Source organism: Electrona antarctica (assembly GCF_951216825.1).
Source record: "Electrona antarctica genome assembly, chromosome: 23".
Taxonomy (NCBI): Eukaryota; Metazoa; Chordata; class Actinopteri; order Myctophiformes; family Myctophidae; genus Electrona; species Electrona antarctica.
The window spans coordinates 16,612,021-16,630,831 of record NC_136804.1 but is presented as its reverse complement, the minus strand read 5'-3'; the positions used below and the strand labels follow the sequence as shown (position 1 = coordinate 16,630,831).

Below are 18,811 nucleotides of genomic sequence, written 5' to 3'. Positions count from 1 at the left end.
TAGAAGACACAACTTTACGATCACAGCATGTTTGCATTCACATACCGGGTAACACATTCCATTACAGCACGGAATCCTACAGACTGTTCCGTCTCCTCTCCCAAGTTTGCCATATACACATTTGCCAGAACAAAAACCTCCTTTCCTGAAACACAGAAATGCCTAAACGCTCCCTCCCTCCCTCCCTCCCTCCCTCCCTCCCTCCCTGTCTGTCTGTCTGTCTGTCTGTCTGTCTGTCTGTCTGTCTGTCTGTCTGTCTGTCTGTCTGTCTGTCTGTCTGTCTTACCAACAGCTGCAATACCGCTGGGTGACCTAAAGTGGCACAGCTGAGCAGCCTAAAAGGGCCATTCACACTATAACTGCAGCCAGCCAACAGTGCTGTTGAGTAGCCTGCACCGCTCAGTTCATTTTATTTTATTTTGTATTAACAAATACCTCTCTTATATCATCATATAAGTTAATTTCACCAAGTTCACAAAACCGACTCTCTTCCTCTCCTCAGAGCTAATGGTAATATTATCTGGTTATTGTTGCCCTGCTCACGAGCATGGCTGCAATACTGATGAGCTTTGGGGATGTTGTTTGTTCTAGCTGCCTGGTGACAGGCTCGCTGACCTTTTTGGTTGGAGGCCATTTTATGAGACATGTCCACAGTCTCCACAGCTCCCCACCCCACACACACATAACCCTCAGCCCCCCCCACCGTTCACCAATGGTTCTCAAACTCCCCCCCCCCCCCCCCCCCCCCCCCCCCCCCACACTTTTACAAATATACGCTTTTTTAATAGCCACCGTATGAACTGACATAGTGGTTAAAATGAGTGTGGTGCTACTTTTGCTGGAGACCCCCTGGAACCCTCTCCCAAGGACCCCACAGGGGGTCGCCGGATCCCCACTTTTTTGAGGACCAATTGTCTACAGACACGACTGCAATCCCGACAGCACTTCGAGTGTTTGATAAGTGTCTGACATCAAGGGTATAATTTGCAGTTAACCCATTCAGGCCTGACGTCGAAATTTAAAAAAAAAAGTTTTCTAAATCATGACAATTTTCGGAAAGAAAAAGGCACATTTTAACGATTTTTCAAAAATAGCAGACCTACAAGTTCATAGCGCGCCACTCGGTGGCGCGCTATGAGCTTGTAGATCTGCTATTTTTCAATAGCTAAATTATAACATAATGTTTAAAACACCAAAAGGGGTTCCCGCCCAAAATGGGTTAATGGTTAATGTGGTTAAACGCTAACGTGACATGGATGCGTTCCAGGTCTCAATGGATTAAAACATTAAGAAGAATGCCAAAACGTGACTCATGAATAGATGTTGTCCTGTCCCTCTCTGCCTCCCCCTCCAGGTCTAAGCGGGCAGCCCACGGACATTGAGAAGCGGAAAACGGTGTTCGGGGAGAATCTAATACCTCCAAAGAAGCCAAAGACGTTTCTCCAGTTAGTGTGGGAAGCACTTCAAGACGTAACGCTGATTATCCTCGAGGTGGCAGCCATAGTTTCATTAGGCCTTTCTTTTTATAAACCTCCAGATGCCGAAAGAGAAAGTAAGCAAACAAGCTGTCATGCCTTCTGTCATTGATGTTGTGATCTGTTGTTATTATTATAGTGCAGTGATTTTCAACCCTTTCCATATCATTATTTATTCATTGAGCCACGGACCACCATTTGATGAGATTTAGCCTCTCTTAACTTAAGAATATTTTGTCCAATTCTGTATTGATGTGGTACCATAGGAGAGATAACGGCAAATTATTGTCTCCACCAGGCCGAAGGCATGGGGAGAGAGTATGTTTTGCACTCCGTCCGTGTGTCCGTCCGTCCTTCCGTCCGTCCGTTATCAGCTAATCTCCGGCACTGTTGGCCCGATCCATGCCAAACTGTGCACACACACTCCCTGGATGCCAACGACGAACCTCTGCCCCAAATATTCCTCAACGGCCTGTTATAGCGCCACCATGAGGCCGATTTAGGCAAAACACATTTCTGTAGATAACTCATACACATTTTATCCATACATCACACAATTCGGTATACACTATCTCCATAGTCATGTGATCAACACGGATCTGCACAATTTCCCATCTTCCATCCTGATTGGCTAAGATTGGCTTCCAAAGCTCACATGATTGGTCCGTTTCAAACAAAATGCCACAAATCACAAACAGTGTCCAATTTCCATTAAATTATACACACACATTTCCACTAGGCCGAGGACGACATGCCGCTATTTTCCCCCCCAAATCAGCCTCATGGTGGCGCTATAACAGGCCAATTTCAGTTTTTACCTATAACTGCATCGATCTGTATACAACTTATGTATGCGCACTCCCTAGAGGCCATGGAAAAACATTTTCCCTGCATCCCTCCACATCTGCCGGTTATAGCGCCACCATGAGGCCGATTTCTGCAAAACACATTGTTTGATTTCATCCAAATCTCACGCAAATCGGTACACATGATCTCTGTAGTCATGTGATCAAGACGAGCCTGTTGGATTTCTCAGATTCTACTTAGCTAAGATTAGCTAAGATTGCCTTCCAAAGTTTTAACGAGTGGCCCGTTTTGTACAAAATGCCTGCTCATGTCCTGCTCATCCAGAATTCTATCCTCAGAGATGCTATGAGTGATCTGGCTCTGCATTTCCTCAACAAAATGAAGAAAATTGTTGCAAGAAACAAACAAAGAAACATGTTTATATTACTCCTAAACATTTTGCCAAACATCACACACTCCTATCTCCTGGTGGAGACCTGTGCCCAGAAGGGCACTTTTTCTAGTTCTACATTCTTTTTTTGTTGTTGCAATTGTGTAGACTTCTTGTAAATTAACTTAAATAATGCAGATGTTTAACAATAATTTAACTCTTGAGAGCGTAAAGTTAAACCAAACAGACTCTCCATCATCCTTCAAGGACCACTGGTTGAAAACCACTGCTGTAGTGTGTTGGGTTGATATTATTTGTAGGTACTGTATATGCTGCGATCAAGATTTTTCGATTCCGATCCGATAACCGATATGTCAGCATCGATAACGATACCGATCCAGCGCATATTTAAGTCTCTCTATGCAGTGTATTGCTGCTGCGTGCTGGCTAGCTGCCTGCGACGAGCAAAGACTGTTATGATCACATGGCCTCTGCATGCTGATGGAGCCGACTGCTGGAATAGAGTGCTTGGATCGGTCATTTTCGCAGCCAAAGGTTTTTTTGGCTGATAACGAGCCGATATCCGATCTGAAGATCAGATCGTTTCTCATTTGAAAACACCTGCATAGTCAGCTTTTTTTTCCCCCTCTTTTTTTCCTATGTGTTTCCCACGGAAACGTATCTTTTAAAACCAATCACAACACTCGTTTCATTCACGGAGAATGTAAACGGATCTATAAAGCCTCAACGAAATGTCCTTGGCTGGTTCTTCTGCCGTTTTTTCCGATGCTGGTATTGGTATCGGAACAACCCTAACTCCAAGTGGCAACATAATAGCAGAAATGCCTGTGGTATGGCCTGGACCGGGCTGCACCTGACAGCGCGTCGCAGGTTCGACTCCTGATTCCGACGACCTTTGCTGCGCGAGTGCGTGTCATTCCCCATCTCTCTATCGCCCCATTTCCTGTCGGACTACTGTATCTATCAATATAGGCAGAAAAAAACCCCCAAAACATCTCAACACATAAACGGCCAATGACGTCCCCATTCGTCATTTCAGGTTTTTCATTCATTATGTTAGATTGCGCTCTTCGCCAACGTATGAATGGCTCTGGGTTGCTAGGAGACAGATTTAAAACCAGAAGTGAATATGCTACATGAGCTTGTAGATCTGCTATTTTTCAGCAGCTAAAGTTTAAAATCATGGTTAAAACTAAGCTAAGGTGACACAGATGTGTTCCAGGTCTTCCCGGTGAAAGAAAGAAAATAGCGGCGTTACGTGTGAAAATGGCCCCGCCGATGCTTCCTTCTATTAACTCTGATTTCTTTCTCCAGACTGTGGAAAGGCGGCGGGCGGGGGCCTGGAGGACGAGGGCGAGTCGGACGCGGGCTGGATCGAGGGAGCGGCCATCCTCCTGTCGGTGGTGTGCGTGGTGCTGGTGACCGCCTTCAACGACTGGAGCAAGGAGAAGCAGTTCCGTGGCCTCCAGAGTCGCATCGAGCAGGAGCAGAAGTTCACCGTGGTCCGCGCCGGACAGGTCATCCAGATCCCCGTCGCCGAAATCGTGGTCGGCGACATTGCACAAGTTAAATATGGTGAGAGACGTCGTCGTTGAACAAATGCCTTCCAAATGAGTAGTTCTCGCACTTTAGAAAAATGCTCAAAAATAAAAGTGACGCGCTGGGAACCACTTGAACTCCAGCATCCAAGGGAACTAACATTAGCCAAACATAGCAGATCTACAAGCTCACAACAAGTCGCAATACAACGCGTTCTGAGCTTGTAGCTCAACTATTTTTGGTTAAGAGATTTTGTGCAGAGTGAAAAAAAGTCCCAAGTCTAGTAAGTGGTTAAAACTTGCAGCGTCTAGACATCAAGATGACATGGCTGGTTTTCTCTGTACATGATATCCAAAAAATGACAGTCATGTCGTGCGTATTTATTTGCGTGTGTGCGTGTTTTCTTTAGGTGACCTCCTACCCACCGACGGCGTCCTCATCCAAGGGAACGATCTAAAGATAGATGAGAGCTCTCTCACTGGGGAGTCGGACCACGTCAAGAAGAACCAGGAGAAAGACCCCATGCTGCTGTCAGGTGAGTCAGCATACAGTAGTTAACAGTGTTGTTGTCATAGATTTTCTTGTAATTATCATGGTTATCATAGATTTATTGTTATTATAGCTAATCGTCACAATCATTTCCATGTTGAAAAATGTTCCTACATTTTCCCAAAATAGCAGACATTCCCTCAATTTCTTTTTCTTTCATTTTTTTTTTTTTTTTTTTTTACATTTTCAGTCATTTCTTTGTACATTGAAGTTATTTGTCATATCTGCCCCGTGCAGTTTTTTATTACAAAGCCTATAAGGCAAACGGAAATTGAACTTGCATGCGGATTGTTCCGATGGTCAAAACGCCAAAAACACAATGTAATCGTTAATCGCAATTAATTTGTGTGACAACTAATCGTCAACTTACATTTTGTAATGGCGAGAGCCCTAATCATAGCTATTGTTGTTGTCGGTGGAATGTGGAAGTTTCTTCCCTCGGAAATGTATTGAAACCGTTGTGGTTGTCGTTGCTAACATAATTAATTTCCACCTCATAACATTCCCCAGATGCTGTGCATTCTGACATCATGGCCTCTAACCATACGCCTTAATTAATATTCATCTCTCTATCTGTCTCTGACTCTCTCTCTCTCTCTCTCCTCTCTCTCTCTCTCTCTCTCTCTGTCTCTGACTCTCTCTCTCTTCTCTCTCTCTCTCTCTCTCTCTCTCTCTCTCTCTCTCTCTCCTCTCTGACTCTCTCTCTCTCTCTCTCTCTCTATCTGTCTCTCTGTCTCTGACTCTCTCTTTCTCTCTCTCTCCTCTCTCTCTCTGACTCTCTGACTCTCTCTCTCTTTCTCTCTCTCTCTCCTCTCTCTCTCTCTCTCTCTCTCTCTCTCTCTGTCTCTCTGACTCTCTCTCTGTCTCTGTCTGTCACTATGTCTCTGTCTATCTTATCTCACTGCTGCAACTATGGTTTTACAAAAAAAATCTATTATTCTATCTATTCCAAAATCTTTTTCAGTTTTTCAACCAAGCCGATCAGTCTAATTAAACGCTTAAAGGAGTAGTTCACCCCCCCAAAAAATTACTTTTTATATATTTTTTTATCCAAAAGACTGACTGAAACTAAATCAAACATTGCTGTCAAAATGAACACTGTTGTCAATGGATGGTCGTTCATATATTCCCTGCAAAGCCCCGCTGATATCTAGGGCTCAGTATTGTTTCATAATGTATGTTTTTTACTTGATGTTTGTTTCTTGACTCTTTCCTCTTATTCCCCGCGCCTCTGCTGTGTTTCATCCTCACTGCTGTTGCTATGCAGTGGTGGAAAAAATACTTGCGTGTTTTACTTGAGTAAAAGTATCAATGGCTGCAATGTAGAAATATACCGTTACAATTAAAAGTCCGGAATTCAAAATGTACTAGTTTTACTTAGTAAAAGTACAAAAGTATTGGTACTTTTTACGCACAATGTCTCATTTCAAGTTTTCAAATGTATACAAATATTTTGAAAATTGCGATGCGACGCATTGTGAGCTTGTAGATATGCTATTTTTAAATGGCCTACATACAGTATATACAGTGGTTAATGTATGATTATTTTTTATATAATAATCTACAATGTAACTACATTTTTCAAATAAATGTAGTGGAGTAAACGACTACAATATTTGGATCCGAGATGTACTGTACTGGAGTGGAAGTAAAAGTACTGGAAATACTCAAGTAAAGTGCAAATGCCTCAAAGTTGTATGCAAGTACAGTACTTAAGTAAATGTACCTCGTTACTTTCCACCCCTGTTGCTATGACGCCTGAATTGTCCTCCCACGGGGATCAATAAAGGTTTATCTTGCCTCACCTTGTAGCTACTATACTTGTGAGGACCAAACGTCCCCATAAGTACAATAGAATAGAGCACCAAAGTCTGACGTCAATATCGCTAGAGGGCACTATTCCACGGGTTCGTGTATCGTTTTATTTGTATTATAATCCCCATAGGGTGATCTTAGATCGCCGGCTCATATAAGAACTATGAAAAATAAACATCAACCTGGCCGTTTCACTCATATGGATATGAAGAGTCAACTGACTGCGAGGAAAAAAATCTATTGTTACTGCTGAAGAATTAGTTATTTTCGCTAGAAACAGACTGTATCAAATACAAGTGACTGACTGTCATAAACGATACAGAGTTGCCTCCCTGACTATCGCCGAGACAGTTTGTTTATTTTTGGACCACAATTCTTATATTTGACGATGTTCAGATGGCTCAATGTTATTCTCAGGGCCAGAGCCCGGACAGAGGCCTTTTGTGGTGGTTCTGGACAACCGTGGGTCCGACCGACTTGACACCAGGCACTGCACTCCTTGTGGGGGTGTGGAACACGTGTGTCGAATTTGAAGTCGGTGGGGCGAACGGTTCTCGAGTTACGTGGATTACACACGTACGGTACAGTACAGAGACGTGGTGCATTTAGACTAGATTATTATGATGGTGATATGGTGAATATTTTTCGACTTCAGTCTTTATGGTAAAAAATACTATATATTTTTTTTAATTGCATTCTTAAAATCTGTTGTCCCCACAAGTATAGAATACAAACCTGTGTGTGCGTGCGTTCGCAGAGCGTTCCTGCTTGTTTTGTCTCCAATCCTGTTTTTATGAAAGCCAATTGATCCTTTGATCAAACGGATTTCCTCTCCTCCACTGCTCCTCTCCCTGAGGACCGAGAGGAGAGGAGAGCTTTGTTTGTTTCACCTCCCCAGCTTTCTGCTAGCACCTCCAACAGGGAGACATCACTGTGTGTGTGTGTGTGTGTGTGTGTGTGTGTGTGTGTGTGTGTGTGTGTGTGTGTGTGTGTGTGTGTGTGTGTGTGTGTGTGTGTGTGTGTGTGTGTGTGTGTGTGTGTGTGTGTGTGTGTGTGTGTGTGTGTGTGTGTGTGTGTGTGTGTGTGTGTGTGTGTGTGTGTGTGTGTGTGTGTGTGTGTGTGTGTGTGTGTGTGTGTGTGTGTGTGTGTGTGTGTGTGTGTGTGTGTGTGTGTCATGGCAGCAGTATTGCTGTATCATCTCCCTGAGCTCTCACCATCCTCCCCTCCTACACTCCCCTCATCCTTTCCTCCCTGAAGGATGGAGGGAGGAAAGAACAGCATCCTCTCATTAAGGCAGACATGCTAGTCTCCTGACCTCCCTGTATCTTCCCTTCAGTCTCTCACCTCCTCAACCAGCTGTCACTGCCACGGCATCACTCCGATGGGGATGTTGGGCACAGATCCCGTACCGATTTATTTTTGAGCAGGCAAATTCCAGTATTGATCGATTGATTTTAGCTATGAGCGCTATGTTAAAAAGGAGAAACACAAGTACAATACGTTCACTCAAATCACACGTCAACAATAAAGTCAGCGATTTATTTCCATTGTTGTTTTTGGTCTCGTAAAAACAGACATAATGACAAAGAACAGACATTGATCCCTAAGCCGTTTTAACAGCATAGATAAATAAATTAAACGCATAACCGCACTATAAATACATGAACGTATGGCTGTGATATATAAACATGGGAGCACCACCAACCTCTCTGCTATAAATTATGGAGCATCAAATGTATTGAATGTTTTGCCTCCAACACTCTATTATTGCTAATGGCACGAGTGTAGTTATTGTTTCACATGCATTTTCTTTTTAATGTCAATGCATTGCTGTGTTGAACTTTTCCAAAAGTTTCTCGGAAAGGTTTTCAAGTTAATACTTTTGATTGATTCAACATTTAATTAAAAACCCACATACGTTCACTTGCAATCTGTTTCTTGGTTTACCTATGATCCTAGATTACCGATTTTATGCATTTGATTTATTTCCTCATGCTTACTGTACGTCGCTCTAGATTGAGAGCTTTGAGAGATTTGCCATAATGCTGACATAATGAAGTGACATTATTCCAGTACAGTGTGTCAGCCCTTCGGTCGCCCGTCGCCTTAAGGCGTCTTACTGGTGTCTAAATTGTAAAGTGTCCCTTAAATATCGGAAATAGCTGAGGTTTTCATATCCACCGAAATTAAACCATAAGCCCCTCCCCCTGTCTGCAGGAACCCACGTAATGGAGGGCTCGGGGAAAATGGTGGTCACCGCCGTGGGCGTCAACTCTCAGAGCGGAATCATCTTCACGTTGCTGGGGACCGCCGATGACGACGACGACGAGGAGGAGGAGGAGAAGAAGAAGAAGAAGAAGGAGGAGAAGAAGAAACAGAAGAAGAGTAAGTGGAAAGTTCATCCCTCGTCTAACGAATGAATACAGATCGGGAGTAAAAAAAAAACTTAATCGGGACATCCCTGGTATCAATATTCTATCCATATCATTATATTAGACTGGATATTGTCTGTGATTTGCGATATTGTACTATTGTGATATGGCATAAGTGTTCTATAAAAATATTAATATCGGATCGGGGAAAAGTCGCTATCGGGAAGATACTAAAAATTAAATGATCGGAATCGGATCGGGAGCAGAAACAGTATGTAATCGGAATATCCCTACATTGAATGGTGGGAAAGAGAAGTTAATGTCAATCCATTGCTGTGTTGAACTTAGACATTTTCCAAAAGTTTCTGGCGGAGCACAGCAGAAGTGGTCAGAGTTCAGGGCTGAGCTCAGACGGTAGCACCTGCACTTATTTGTGGAGGCCGAAGGAATCTGGTGAATGCAGAGTTATTTCAGGGCTGTTTTACATGAAGAGGATACCGTGGCAGCTATGTGTGTCATCTTACCCATTCACTGGATGTTTAGGAGCTAATTTTGGATACTAAAGATTGTATGCCATACCGTACTATGCAATGAGCCTGTTATTGGTATGGATGGATTGTGGCCGCACTCTAAATTGTGGTTGCGATTGTGATGTCGAGGTGTTTACCTTTTTTAAAAGTTAGAATTAAATTCCTACATAAACCACAGTGTTGGTTTGCCAAGGTTGCCTCAAAAGAAGTTAAAGGGTCAGTTAAGTGATATTTTTCGATTAAAACAAAAGGTATTTTGTTAAAACGTTTAAGCTCTATATTCTAATCTTTGCTATAGACTACTACTAAAGAAAACATTGCATGGATGCACCTGGGACGTATCCTCAGTGATCTCAAGGTCAGACTCATCGGGTCTCTCGAACATCATACCCCTCACTCAGGTGACCCAGCCGGGATGATCAAGTCCCGACTTACGTCCCAGTAGCTACCCTCGATCAGTCCCATTAGGGCAAGACCAAGGCCACACAATCCGTTGCTCCGGAACTACCCTGCCGGGACTGGGAGAACCAGATTCTGGCGCATGGAGGGACTAGGCTCTGTGGGTTGACTCCTGTCCAGGTCCCTCCTACGTCTCACCAGGTCCACTCCTGCTCTCACCAGGCCCAGGACCTGTGCGTTGCACCAGACTCCCAGCACCAGACACTTCATTCATTCACACTAGAGTTTGTTCATTAACAGGGGGGTCTCCCCTGACTCTTTTAATAAACAAAAATTACATTTTCAGGTGGGTTGCCAAATTTCAATCAGGAGAGATTACCCATTTATCAGCTTAAATTTTAGCTTAAATTTCATACTGTTGCACTTCCAATTGCTGCTCATTTATTTGTGTCGTCAAGTCCAATTTCTCTTGTTCACCCTGCATCCTGTGTGAGTTCTCTCTCTTGATTGGATGCCACTGATTACAGCAGGATGAGCCTCTTTATTATTGGTATGGATGGTAGCAGCTAATGATGAAAGTGGCTGCAGCCGCTGATGACGAGGTGTTGACCTTTTTGAAAGTTAAAATCAAAGTCCTATATCGTGAGCCATTCTTTTTATTTGCATGCCATAACACCACAAGTGTTTGTTTGCCAATGTTGCCTCCTTTTGTTTTAACAAATCAAAGTGATGATAAATTTACATGAGTGGAAAACATGAGGATTGTAATTAGAACTACTGACCACCAGTGCTCCATGGCATAATTGCGGCAAAATCTTGACTTTTAATTATTTTATTGCTGGCTAGCAGTTAGCATTTATGAAGTTCCCAATGCCACCATACGTGTTCACTTTAAGAGTCGGAGTTTGCCCCCCCCCCCCCCCACACACACTCACTACACACACTTTAGTATCATTGGCACAAGCACACACTGTTTACCTTTCGTCAGAAGCTTTTACATGGCGGGAGCGTCGCGGTACAATGGCACAAATTAAATCCGAAATTTGGATGGCAGAAGATCCACCAAGTGATCTTCTGCCATCTCTCCTGGATTCCGACTTATGGACGTTTGAAAATCCTCCTTTCAACTGCTTTAAACGGTGATTATATTTTCCGTCCCAGAGCTGGAGCGGTGGGGCGTTGCCATAGCAACCGGACCAATGTTAAAAGCTGTCGCGGGGCTCAACCATTATTTACACGGGAGTATACGTTGGGGTCCGTATACGGACCTGGCTTATAAGGTCCGCTAGCATCCTCTAGTGGCAGGTCCATATATATATATATACGGACTTGGCAAAAAAATAATTAAGGGTGCGCACGCACACATCATCATGGCAGATCTACAGGCTCACAACGGAGTCGGGTGTAGTGGTATACCGCGAGGATTCGATTGTTTGAAATATGCTAGTGGTTAAGCAAGAACCACTGCTGTAGTAGACCACCAATGACTGACTGTGTTTCTCTCCACATCATGTGTTCTTCACAGTCAAGAAACAGGAGGGATCTGTGGAAAACCGCAAGAAAGGTGAGTTTCATCTTCTGTGCATGTGTGGTTGTATTGACATGCACACACACACACACACACACACACACACACACACACACACACACACACACACACACACAGACAGACAAAGGCATGCTTAATTAACTCTGGGCTTAGCGCTTTACCTTGATCTCTTGGCCGTGGGTTAATAGCGTCTCCTTCTGCCGTTTTAACAGCACTGGAAGTTGGTTAAAGTCTCCCACGATGACTTTGTAAAGAGCTTCCGTAGTTAAAGTGAAATGGAAGATAATGACATGTTTAAATAATTTAATTATTTAAATTCTTTAATAAATACTGTGTGTGTGTGTGTGTGTGTGTGTGTGTGTGTGTGTGTGTGTGTGTGTGTGTGTGTGTGTGTGTGTGTGTGTGTGTGTGTGTGTGTGTGTGTGTGTGTGTGTGTGTGTGTGTGTGTGTGTGTGTGTGTGTGTGTGTGTGTGTGTGTGTGTGTGTGTGTGTGTGTGTGTGTGTGTGTGTGTGTGTGTGTGTGTGTGTGTGTGTGTACTGTATATGTATATATATATACACCCCTAATACATAGGGACATATTTAGGGCATAATTACTGCGTTTCTTTATGCAGTCAATTTCTAATCAAAGCGGCAGTTTTCACTCAAAAGTGACCATGTGCTGATGTACAACGCTGCAGGATCAACCAGATATTAAGACACACACACACCTGTGCTCCTCCCTGGTGGCGTTCACTGATCTCTGCTCTCTCTCTGCGTTTCTCCTCTGGCTCATCCAGCTCTGATCAGCAGGTGCTGTTTGAATCCAACAGTTACGTTGATTATAGACTGGTGGCGAGAAGGAGATTAAGGCCAAAGTGCACTGCATTCCTGGGGTCACAGCATCTGCTTCTTATTAATGCATTAATTCTTGTTCCATTGATGTCCCCGACTCCCCGGTATGAATGATTCGGAGACAGCTGTAAATCACACTAGTCATTCCAACAGCGATGAAACTATGTGACACACGTGTGTGCGTGTGCTGACCAGTGACCACAGCTCTCTGGAGTTGACTCCTTCTACCTACCGTAGCCGCGGCAGAAATGGAACAGTATAATAATCCTTTAACCCGAATGTCAGAACAGGCCGTCCTGTCTTGTCCCTCACAAAGGGCATTATGCTATTCATGCATAGGGGAACAACATGGATTTGTACCGAAAATGAATGGTAAATGGTGCATTTTGTGTAGTTCCCCCAAATTAATATGTATTTGGCCACAGACCCCCATCTGAAAATGTTTTTTGACAGTGACCCCCAGGAGAGATTCTTTTTTTTTTTTTAATGTAAAAAATAGCAGATGTACTGTACAAACTCGAGCTTGTATATCTGCTATGCTTGAATAGCCAACATATAAGTCGGGGATATTCATCTGGCGGCGAAAGAGTAAAAAAAAGTGAAATAATTTTAATATTTCTTTCCAAAAATATTCATTCCTTCATTCATTCATTCATTCAATGTTGGGGGGCTAGTGAATTATGGTGTGTCTGATGTGTATGGTGTGAGCTTACCATAATCAAAGTAATGTTTAAGCATATTCCATCATATAGCCATTTGAAATATTTTAGTTTACTAAATATAAGATTGTAGTCGACTAAATCTACAGTTGATCTAGTCGACTTTTATTTATCTCGGCGTGCCTTGATAGCGTCGTAATGCCTGACGGGTTGTGAACTTGTATTTCAAGTCAAACACACATCAATTCGGAAGTCCTTGACATGAAAAAGGTTTGAGAACCACTGGCGTGGCGTTTCTCCGGCGGAGCTAGACTTCCAGCATGCTCAGCATTCTGGAGCGACCTGCTGGGACTTGCTGCTCAAGTCATTGTGCGGCCGTGTGCAGACAAATGGCTCTGGGCTAAAATCCAATCAAACCTGTTCTCTGGCTGCAGTGTCCTGTTTGCAAAGAGACCTAATCACAACTTGTGCAAACTTTAGTGCCTACCTGAATGTGCAACGTGGAATAATTTATTCCGTCGAACCGGGTTCTAGTTGTCCACGCCACGGGCCAGGCTAGGAGGAGAGCACGGCAGATTCTTGGGTGGGAGTAGCTGCTTATGGGTCTTGTTGCTAAGCGACTGTTTAAAAAAAAGTGTAGTGCTTAAGTTCTCAGTGCCTGTCGGGGAGTGCATCAGACAACATTTACATTTCAACTAGAAATAGATGCTTGCTGCTGATGTTGTGATGCAACCCTGTGTTTCTGCTGAGTTGAGGATGGGAGGTTTATTTAACCCCTTAACTCTTTGACTCCAACATTGATTCAGATGCTACTGTAGGTTCTTAGTTTCCTTATGATTCTTGATGACTATTTTTATGTATTTGGTGTATTACCATGTGGTGTTCTTGCTTACTGTAAATTGCACTGGACTAAGAGCGTCTGCTAAATGCCTAAATTGTAACTGCCTCCGGATGCAGCACAGACTTTTATTTTGAAGACCCCAAAATGAACTGGAAGCAAAATCACCTAAAGCTAATGTGGCTACTCGCTACGTTTTTTTTTGTTTGTTTGTTTTTTGCGACCGCAGGTCACATTTACTATGAAATCGTACATTTTTTTCCGTCACTCAAAATCCCCATACATGGGAAAGCCCCCATATATGGTGCCCAGGTCTCGTGACATCATCAGGGATAGAGATGTCGCAATTAGTCTACTTGCCAGCCCATAGAGCCCCATTGTGAACCCGGACAACCTGGAAGTTAGAAATGTCGAGGCTGGCAAGTAGACTAGACGAATCCACAGAGCACTGCCCTGTAGTTGTCATCAATATTGGCCAGCAACTCTACATCTGATCTTAAACCTCAAACCCTTAGATCTCCATATAAGGAATTATGTCAGAACCTGTTCTGACATTCCATTGTGTTGATCCTTCCCCATCCATCCTTCCTCTTCGATGTCTCCCTTTTGACTGATACCTGTCCATTTAAACTCTAGACGGGCCTGCCCCAAAGTTAATAGTGCAGCCGTGCCCGGCAGCCGGCAAAAACTAGAGTTCTCAAGGCCCGAAAATTAAGGCCAATTAATTTCATGTTGATCTGACCCCCATGCCAATTGCCAGCGCTCGCCCAGTAGTCTGCTGTCAACGAGGCGGTTGCATGCACTTCTCGCCCTTAGGCGTCTTACTGGTTTAAGAAGACATCAGTAGCGTTAATATTGTAACAGCGAGGTAGCAACGATTTAGTATGAGCTACTAACATCAAGGTTCTGTTCAAACACCTCAATCTGAGACTCAATTCCGAGGAAAAAAGGTTTTTAAGTTACAATGGTGGTGGACGCGGGGAGGACTGGGGGGGGGGGTCATTTCATTGGCGGACCAAAGCGGAGCCGACCGTGGCCTAGCGACGGAGACGCTGCTAGACGATCAGAGAGACCCGAGAGAGGAAGGCTGAATGAAAGGTTGAATGATGAATGCATGTTGTGCACGTCGTCTTGGCTCTGTTTAAACTTAAACGTACGTACCAGTGTGACGTGTGCCCAACAGTGCTTAATTTAACTCTTGAGTTTAATATTCAGTACACGAATTGACTGTAGTGTACGGTACTGTGTCCTTTCTTGTTTAAAAAAATGTTTGGAAGCCAGGTTAAGAGATTTTCAATAAAATCACGTTTTTTCAATCAAGTAGTTTGAATAGCCGTAACAATGATCACCTGTTCCTCCTCCTCTTCTCCTGCAGCCAAAGCCCAGGACGGTGCAGCCATGGAGATGCAGCCTCTGAACGACGAAGGGGCTGAAGCAGCCGAGAAGAAGAACATGAACAAGAAGGAGAAGTCTGTGCTCCAGGGCAAGCTGACCAAACTGGCCGTCCAGATCGGCAAAGCAGGTGACGTGCGTTTAATTTAGACCACTGGTTCCCAAACACTGGCTGAGTCGGGAGCCACGATTGGGTCGCGTACCGATTTTTATGGGTCCCTTTATTTATTTTTTGTTTCCTATATTTTGTTTTTAACCCATTTAGGACTGAGGCCGATTCTAAAAACTCTTCTAAAGCCTGACCTAGTTCAAATATTTCAAACCTCAACAGGGATACCCGTCCAGAAGAGTTAAAACACCAAAAGGGGTTCCCGCCCTGAATGGATTAATTAGTACTATTTCAAAACTTTTTAAAGAATTATAAGCAAAATTTCCAGATATTTTCCCCCAGTAATTTCACGAAGAAATCAACGAAAACTCGAGAAAACGTTTCGATCTATTTGATCTTCATCAGGTCAAAAAAAAAGAAGATTAAACTAAAAAGTTTGGTAACCACTGTTTTAGACAGACCACTGTTCCCAAACGTTTTGGCTCCAGACCCAAATCGAAGCTATTATTTATTTATTTATTATTATTATTTATGGCATTTCAACATGACTCTCCACCCACCCATCCCCTCTCTCCAGGTCTGATCATGTCGGCCATCACCGTCCTCATCCTGGTGGCGCGCTTCGCCTTGGACACCTTCTGGATCCAGAACCTGCCCTGGGTGAAGGAGTGCACGCCCATCTACGTCCAGTTCTTTGTCAAGTTCTTCATCATCGGCGTGACGGTGCTGGTGGTGGCCGTGCCAGAGGGGCTGCCCCTGGCCGTCACCATCTCCCTGGCTTACTCTGTCAAGGTAAACATCCGGTGCTTTTAGTTCGCCGTGCTAGAGACCGTACAGTACCTACTGTAATCTACCACAGGGGTTCTCAACCCGTGGGTCGCGACCCCTCGGGGGGTCGCCAAATTATTTTAGGGGGTCCCCAAATTATTTTCAAAAAAAAAAAAAAAATCACGATTTTTCAAAAATAGCAGACCTACAAGCTCGTAGCGCGCCACTCGGTGGCGCGCTATGAGCTTGTAGATCTGCTATTTTTAAATAGCTAAATTATAACAATGCTTAAAACACAAAGGGGTTCCCGCCCAAAATGGTTTAAGGTTATTGTAGCAGTCAATTTATATTGGGGGTCGGGAGGGGGCGGGGCGGGGGTCCCGAGACGTTGCCAAAGCATTTTCGGGGGTCCCCGGCCAAAAACGTTGAGAACCCCTGATCTACCAAGTCGTCTGGAGTCGGGTGGAGACATTGGGCTTTATTTTCGTCCACGCTAAAACCCCTTATTCATAAACTTCTGTGTCTTTTTTTTCCATTTTGAAAAACGTTTTTGAATAGTTCAACTAGCCGATCGACATTGACACGTTGTGAGCTTCTAGCAGCAAATCTGCAGTACAAGCTCCAAACTTGTTTGAACTGGTGGATCTACTGCTTTTTATGCTTTTGTGTGACACTGTAATATGATCAAGTTGGACATTAATTTGCGAAAAGTATTCACACTGGCACATAGCCAAAGATTCACACTGAGATTGTAAACATAAAAAACACTCCCTTAAGATACACGATAAGACAAACTCTGCAAATCAGTTTTTGTTGCTATGACTCATTCTGAAACCGTTTCTTTGTTTTCTCATGTTGATGATGCTTGTTCTTCATCTGTAAAAAAATAAATAAATAAAAAGCAGATCTACCAGCTCACCGCTAAAGCTTGTAGATACTACCATTATCCCGCGGAAGAGATTTGGTGTAGAACGAAATCCAAGAAGGGTCTAGTATAGACCAACTTGAGTATATTGGGTTTGAAGTGGTTAATGTCAATTCAACATTAGTTTCATCTCCTCTGAGACCGTTATTTAGCCGCTTCAGTTATCTACTGCAACGTCCCTGTAATGGTTTTTGTCTCGCAGTGAATCTTTGATCCGAACTGGGCTTATCACCGCTAACCAGCTTACACTTTAGCCTATTAGCGCTAGCCGGTTAAGCTGCTACCGTGTTAGCTAGGCCGTCATCCTCTCTACTGGGCCTGGTGGCTAACAGGATTGTGTCCCATGTCAAGGAGCTCATTGCTGTTTGCCTTCAAACACAAGTGGTGTAATGCAGTGGTTCTCAAACTTTTTTCACGTTAAGGAACCCCCAAATTGACACATTAGTCTGTGGACCCCCATTTGAAAAAAAAGAAAAGAAAAATACAGCAGGGAAGAGTTGTTCAACTAATTGCAGTGATTCTCAACCATTTGAACTTCAAGGACCCCCCCATCTTGATATGCGTTAGGCCACGCGACCCCATTTCATACCATTTTGATCTCTGGGACCCCCAATCTACACTGTAGTATCATCAGTGTTCATTTAACTCAGAGAGTGTACAAATGGAACCAATGGACCCTAACAGGTTAAGGTTCCATTTGTACACTCTGGATTAGAGACGCATAACGATCCATTTGGCTCCTAATCATAGGGACCCCCTGGAATCCCCCCCAAGGACCCCTTTGAGAACCACTGGTGTTATGTGTGCTTTTAAAGGGGGACAGATATGGGACAACTCCAGATATTTGCATACTAGTCCATGTCAATTGATCTTTAAAAAAAAATGATATGGAAAGGACTTTAAATATTACAAGTTCTACACAACTCCTGAACAATCAGCTTGTCTGGGTATAAAGATTCATGACATGAGTGGATGATGAAGTTGTACATACTGTATTGACTTTACTTACTGTAGCATACTATTGGCCTATAAATGTACATTGTAAATGCCCTGGCATTCAAAACCAGTTCTACTTGGCAATGCTCTGGAAGTCACTCCAGGACTTCCAGAGCATTGCCAAGTAGAACTGGTTTTGAATGCCAGGGCATTTACATGTTGACAGTGTAATTAAATGTACAATGGATGATACAAGTATTGTTGTATTTGTTTATGGGGATTTTGGGGGTGGACTTCTTCCATTCCTGACATCATAAAACCTTATTTGGATGATTTCTGAATGTTGTGGGCAGGATGGGTTTAGCTGCTCAAACGCCTAATTCCAAAATTGATTTGTAACACATGAGAATGACAAATTATAACATTAGTTATAGTTTTTATTTTATTTTAATTCCAGCATTTAAAATGACAGTTGCCTTATGGGATTAATAAAAATCATCATACGAGTCACACAAGACTAAGAGGCTAGAGAAAGGGATTCAGTACAAAAATATAAAGCTTCAGATTTCCAGCAATGACGTATGAATCGAAACGAACGAAGCATTTCAAGGCCCAACAACTCTTCTCCTTGTCTTCCTACGTCCTGCAGAAAATGATGAAAGACAACAATCTGGTGCGTCACCTGGACGCCTGCGAAACCATGGGCAACGCCACGGCCATCTGCTCGGACAAGACGGGCACGCTCACCCAGAACCGCATGGCCGTGGTGCAGGCCTTCCTCGCCGACAAACACTACCGCAAGGTCCCGGACCCGGGGAGCATCCCCACCGCCATCATAGACATACTGGTCCTGGGCATCGGGGTCAACTGCGCCTATACTACTAAGATCATGGTAGGTGTTAGAAAAACACTGTGCCTACACTA

At 43.5% G+C, this 18,811-nt stretch overlaps 1 protein-coding gene across 3 annotated transcripts in view; it reads left to right on the top strand.

Annotated features, from left to right (window-relative positions):
• The window catches only part of atp2b1a (ATPase plasma membrane Ca2+ transporting 1a), a 92,579-nt gene that overhangs the window by 35,117 nt on the left and 38,651 nt on the right, over window positions 1-18,811 (top strand). For all 3 annotated transcript variants that reach the window (XM_079494840.1, XM_079494839.1, XM_079494841.1), the window contains exons 3-10: window positions 1,355-1,552; window positions 3,988-4,248; window positions 4,622-4,747; window positions 8,794-8,961; window positions 11,403-11,441; window positions 15,133-15,279; window positions 15,836-16,050; window positions 18,537-18,779. In XM_079494840.1, coding sequence (XP_079350966.1) covers window positions 1,355-1,552; window positions 3,988-4,248; window positions 4,622-4,747; window positions 8,794-8,961; window positions 11,403-11,441; window positions 15,133-15,279; window positions 15,836-16,050; window positions 18,537-18,779 — 1,397 coding nt within the window. The remainder of the gene's footprint in view (window positions 1-1,354; window positions 1,553-3,987; window positions 4,249-4,621; window positions 4,748-8,793; window positions 8,962-11,402; window positions 11,442-15,132; window positions 15,280-15,835; window positions 16,051-18,536; window positions 18,780-18,811) is intronic.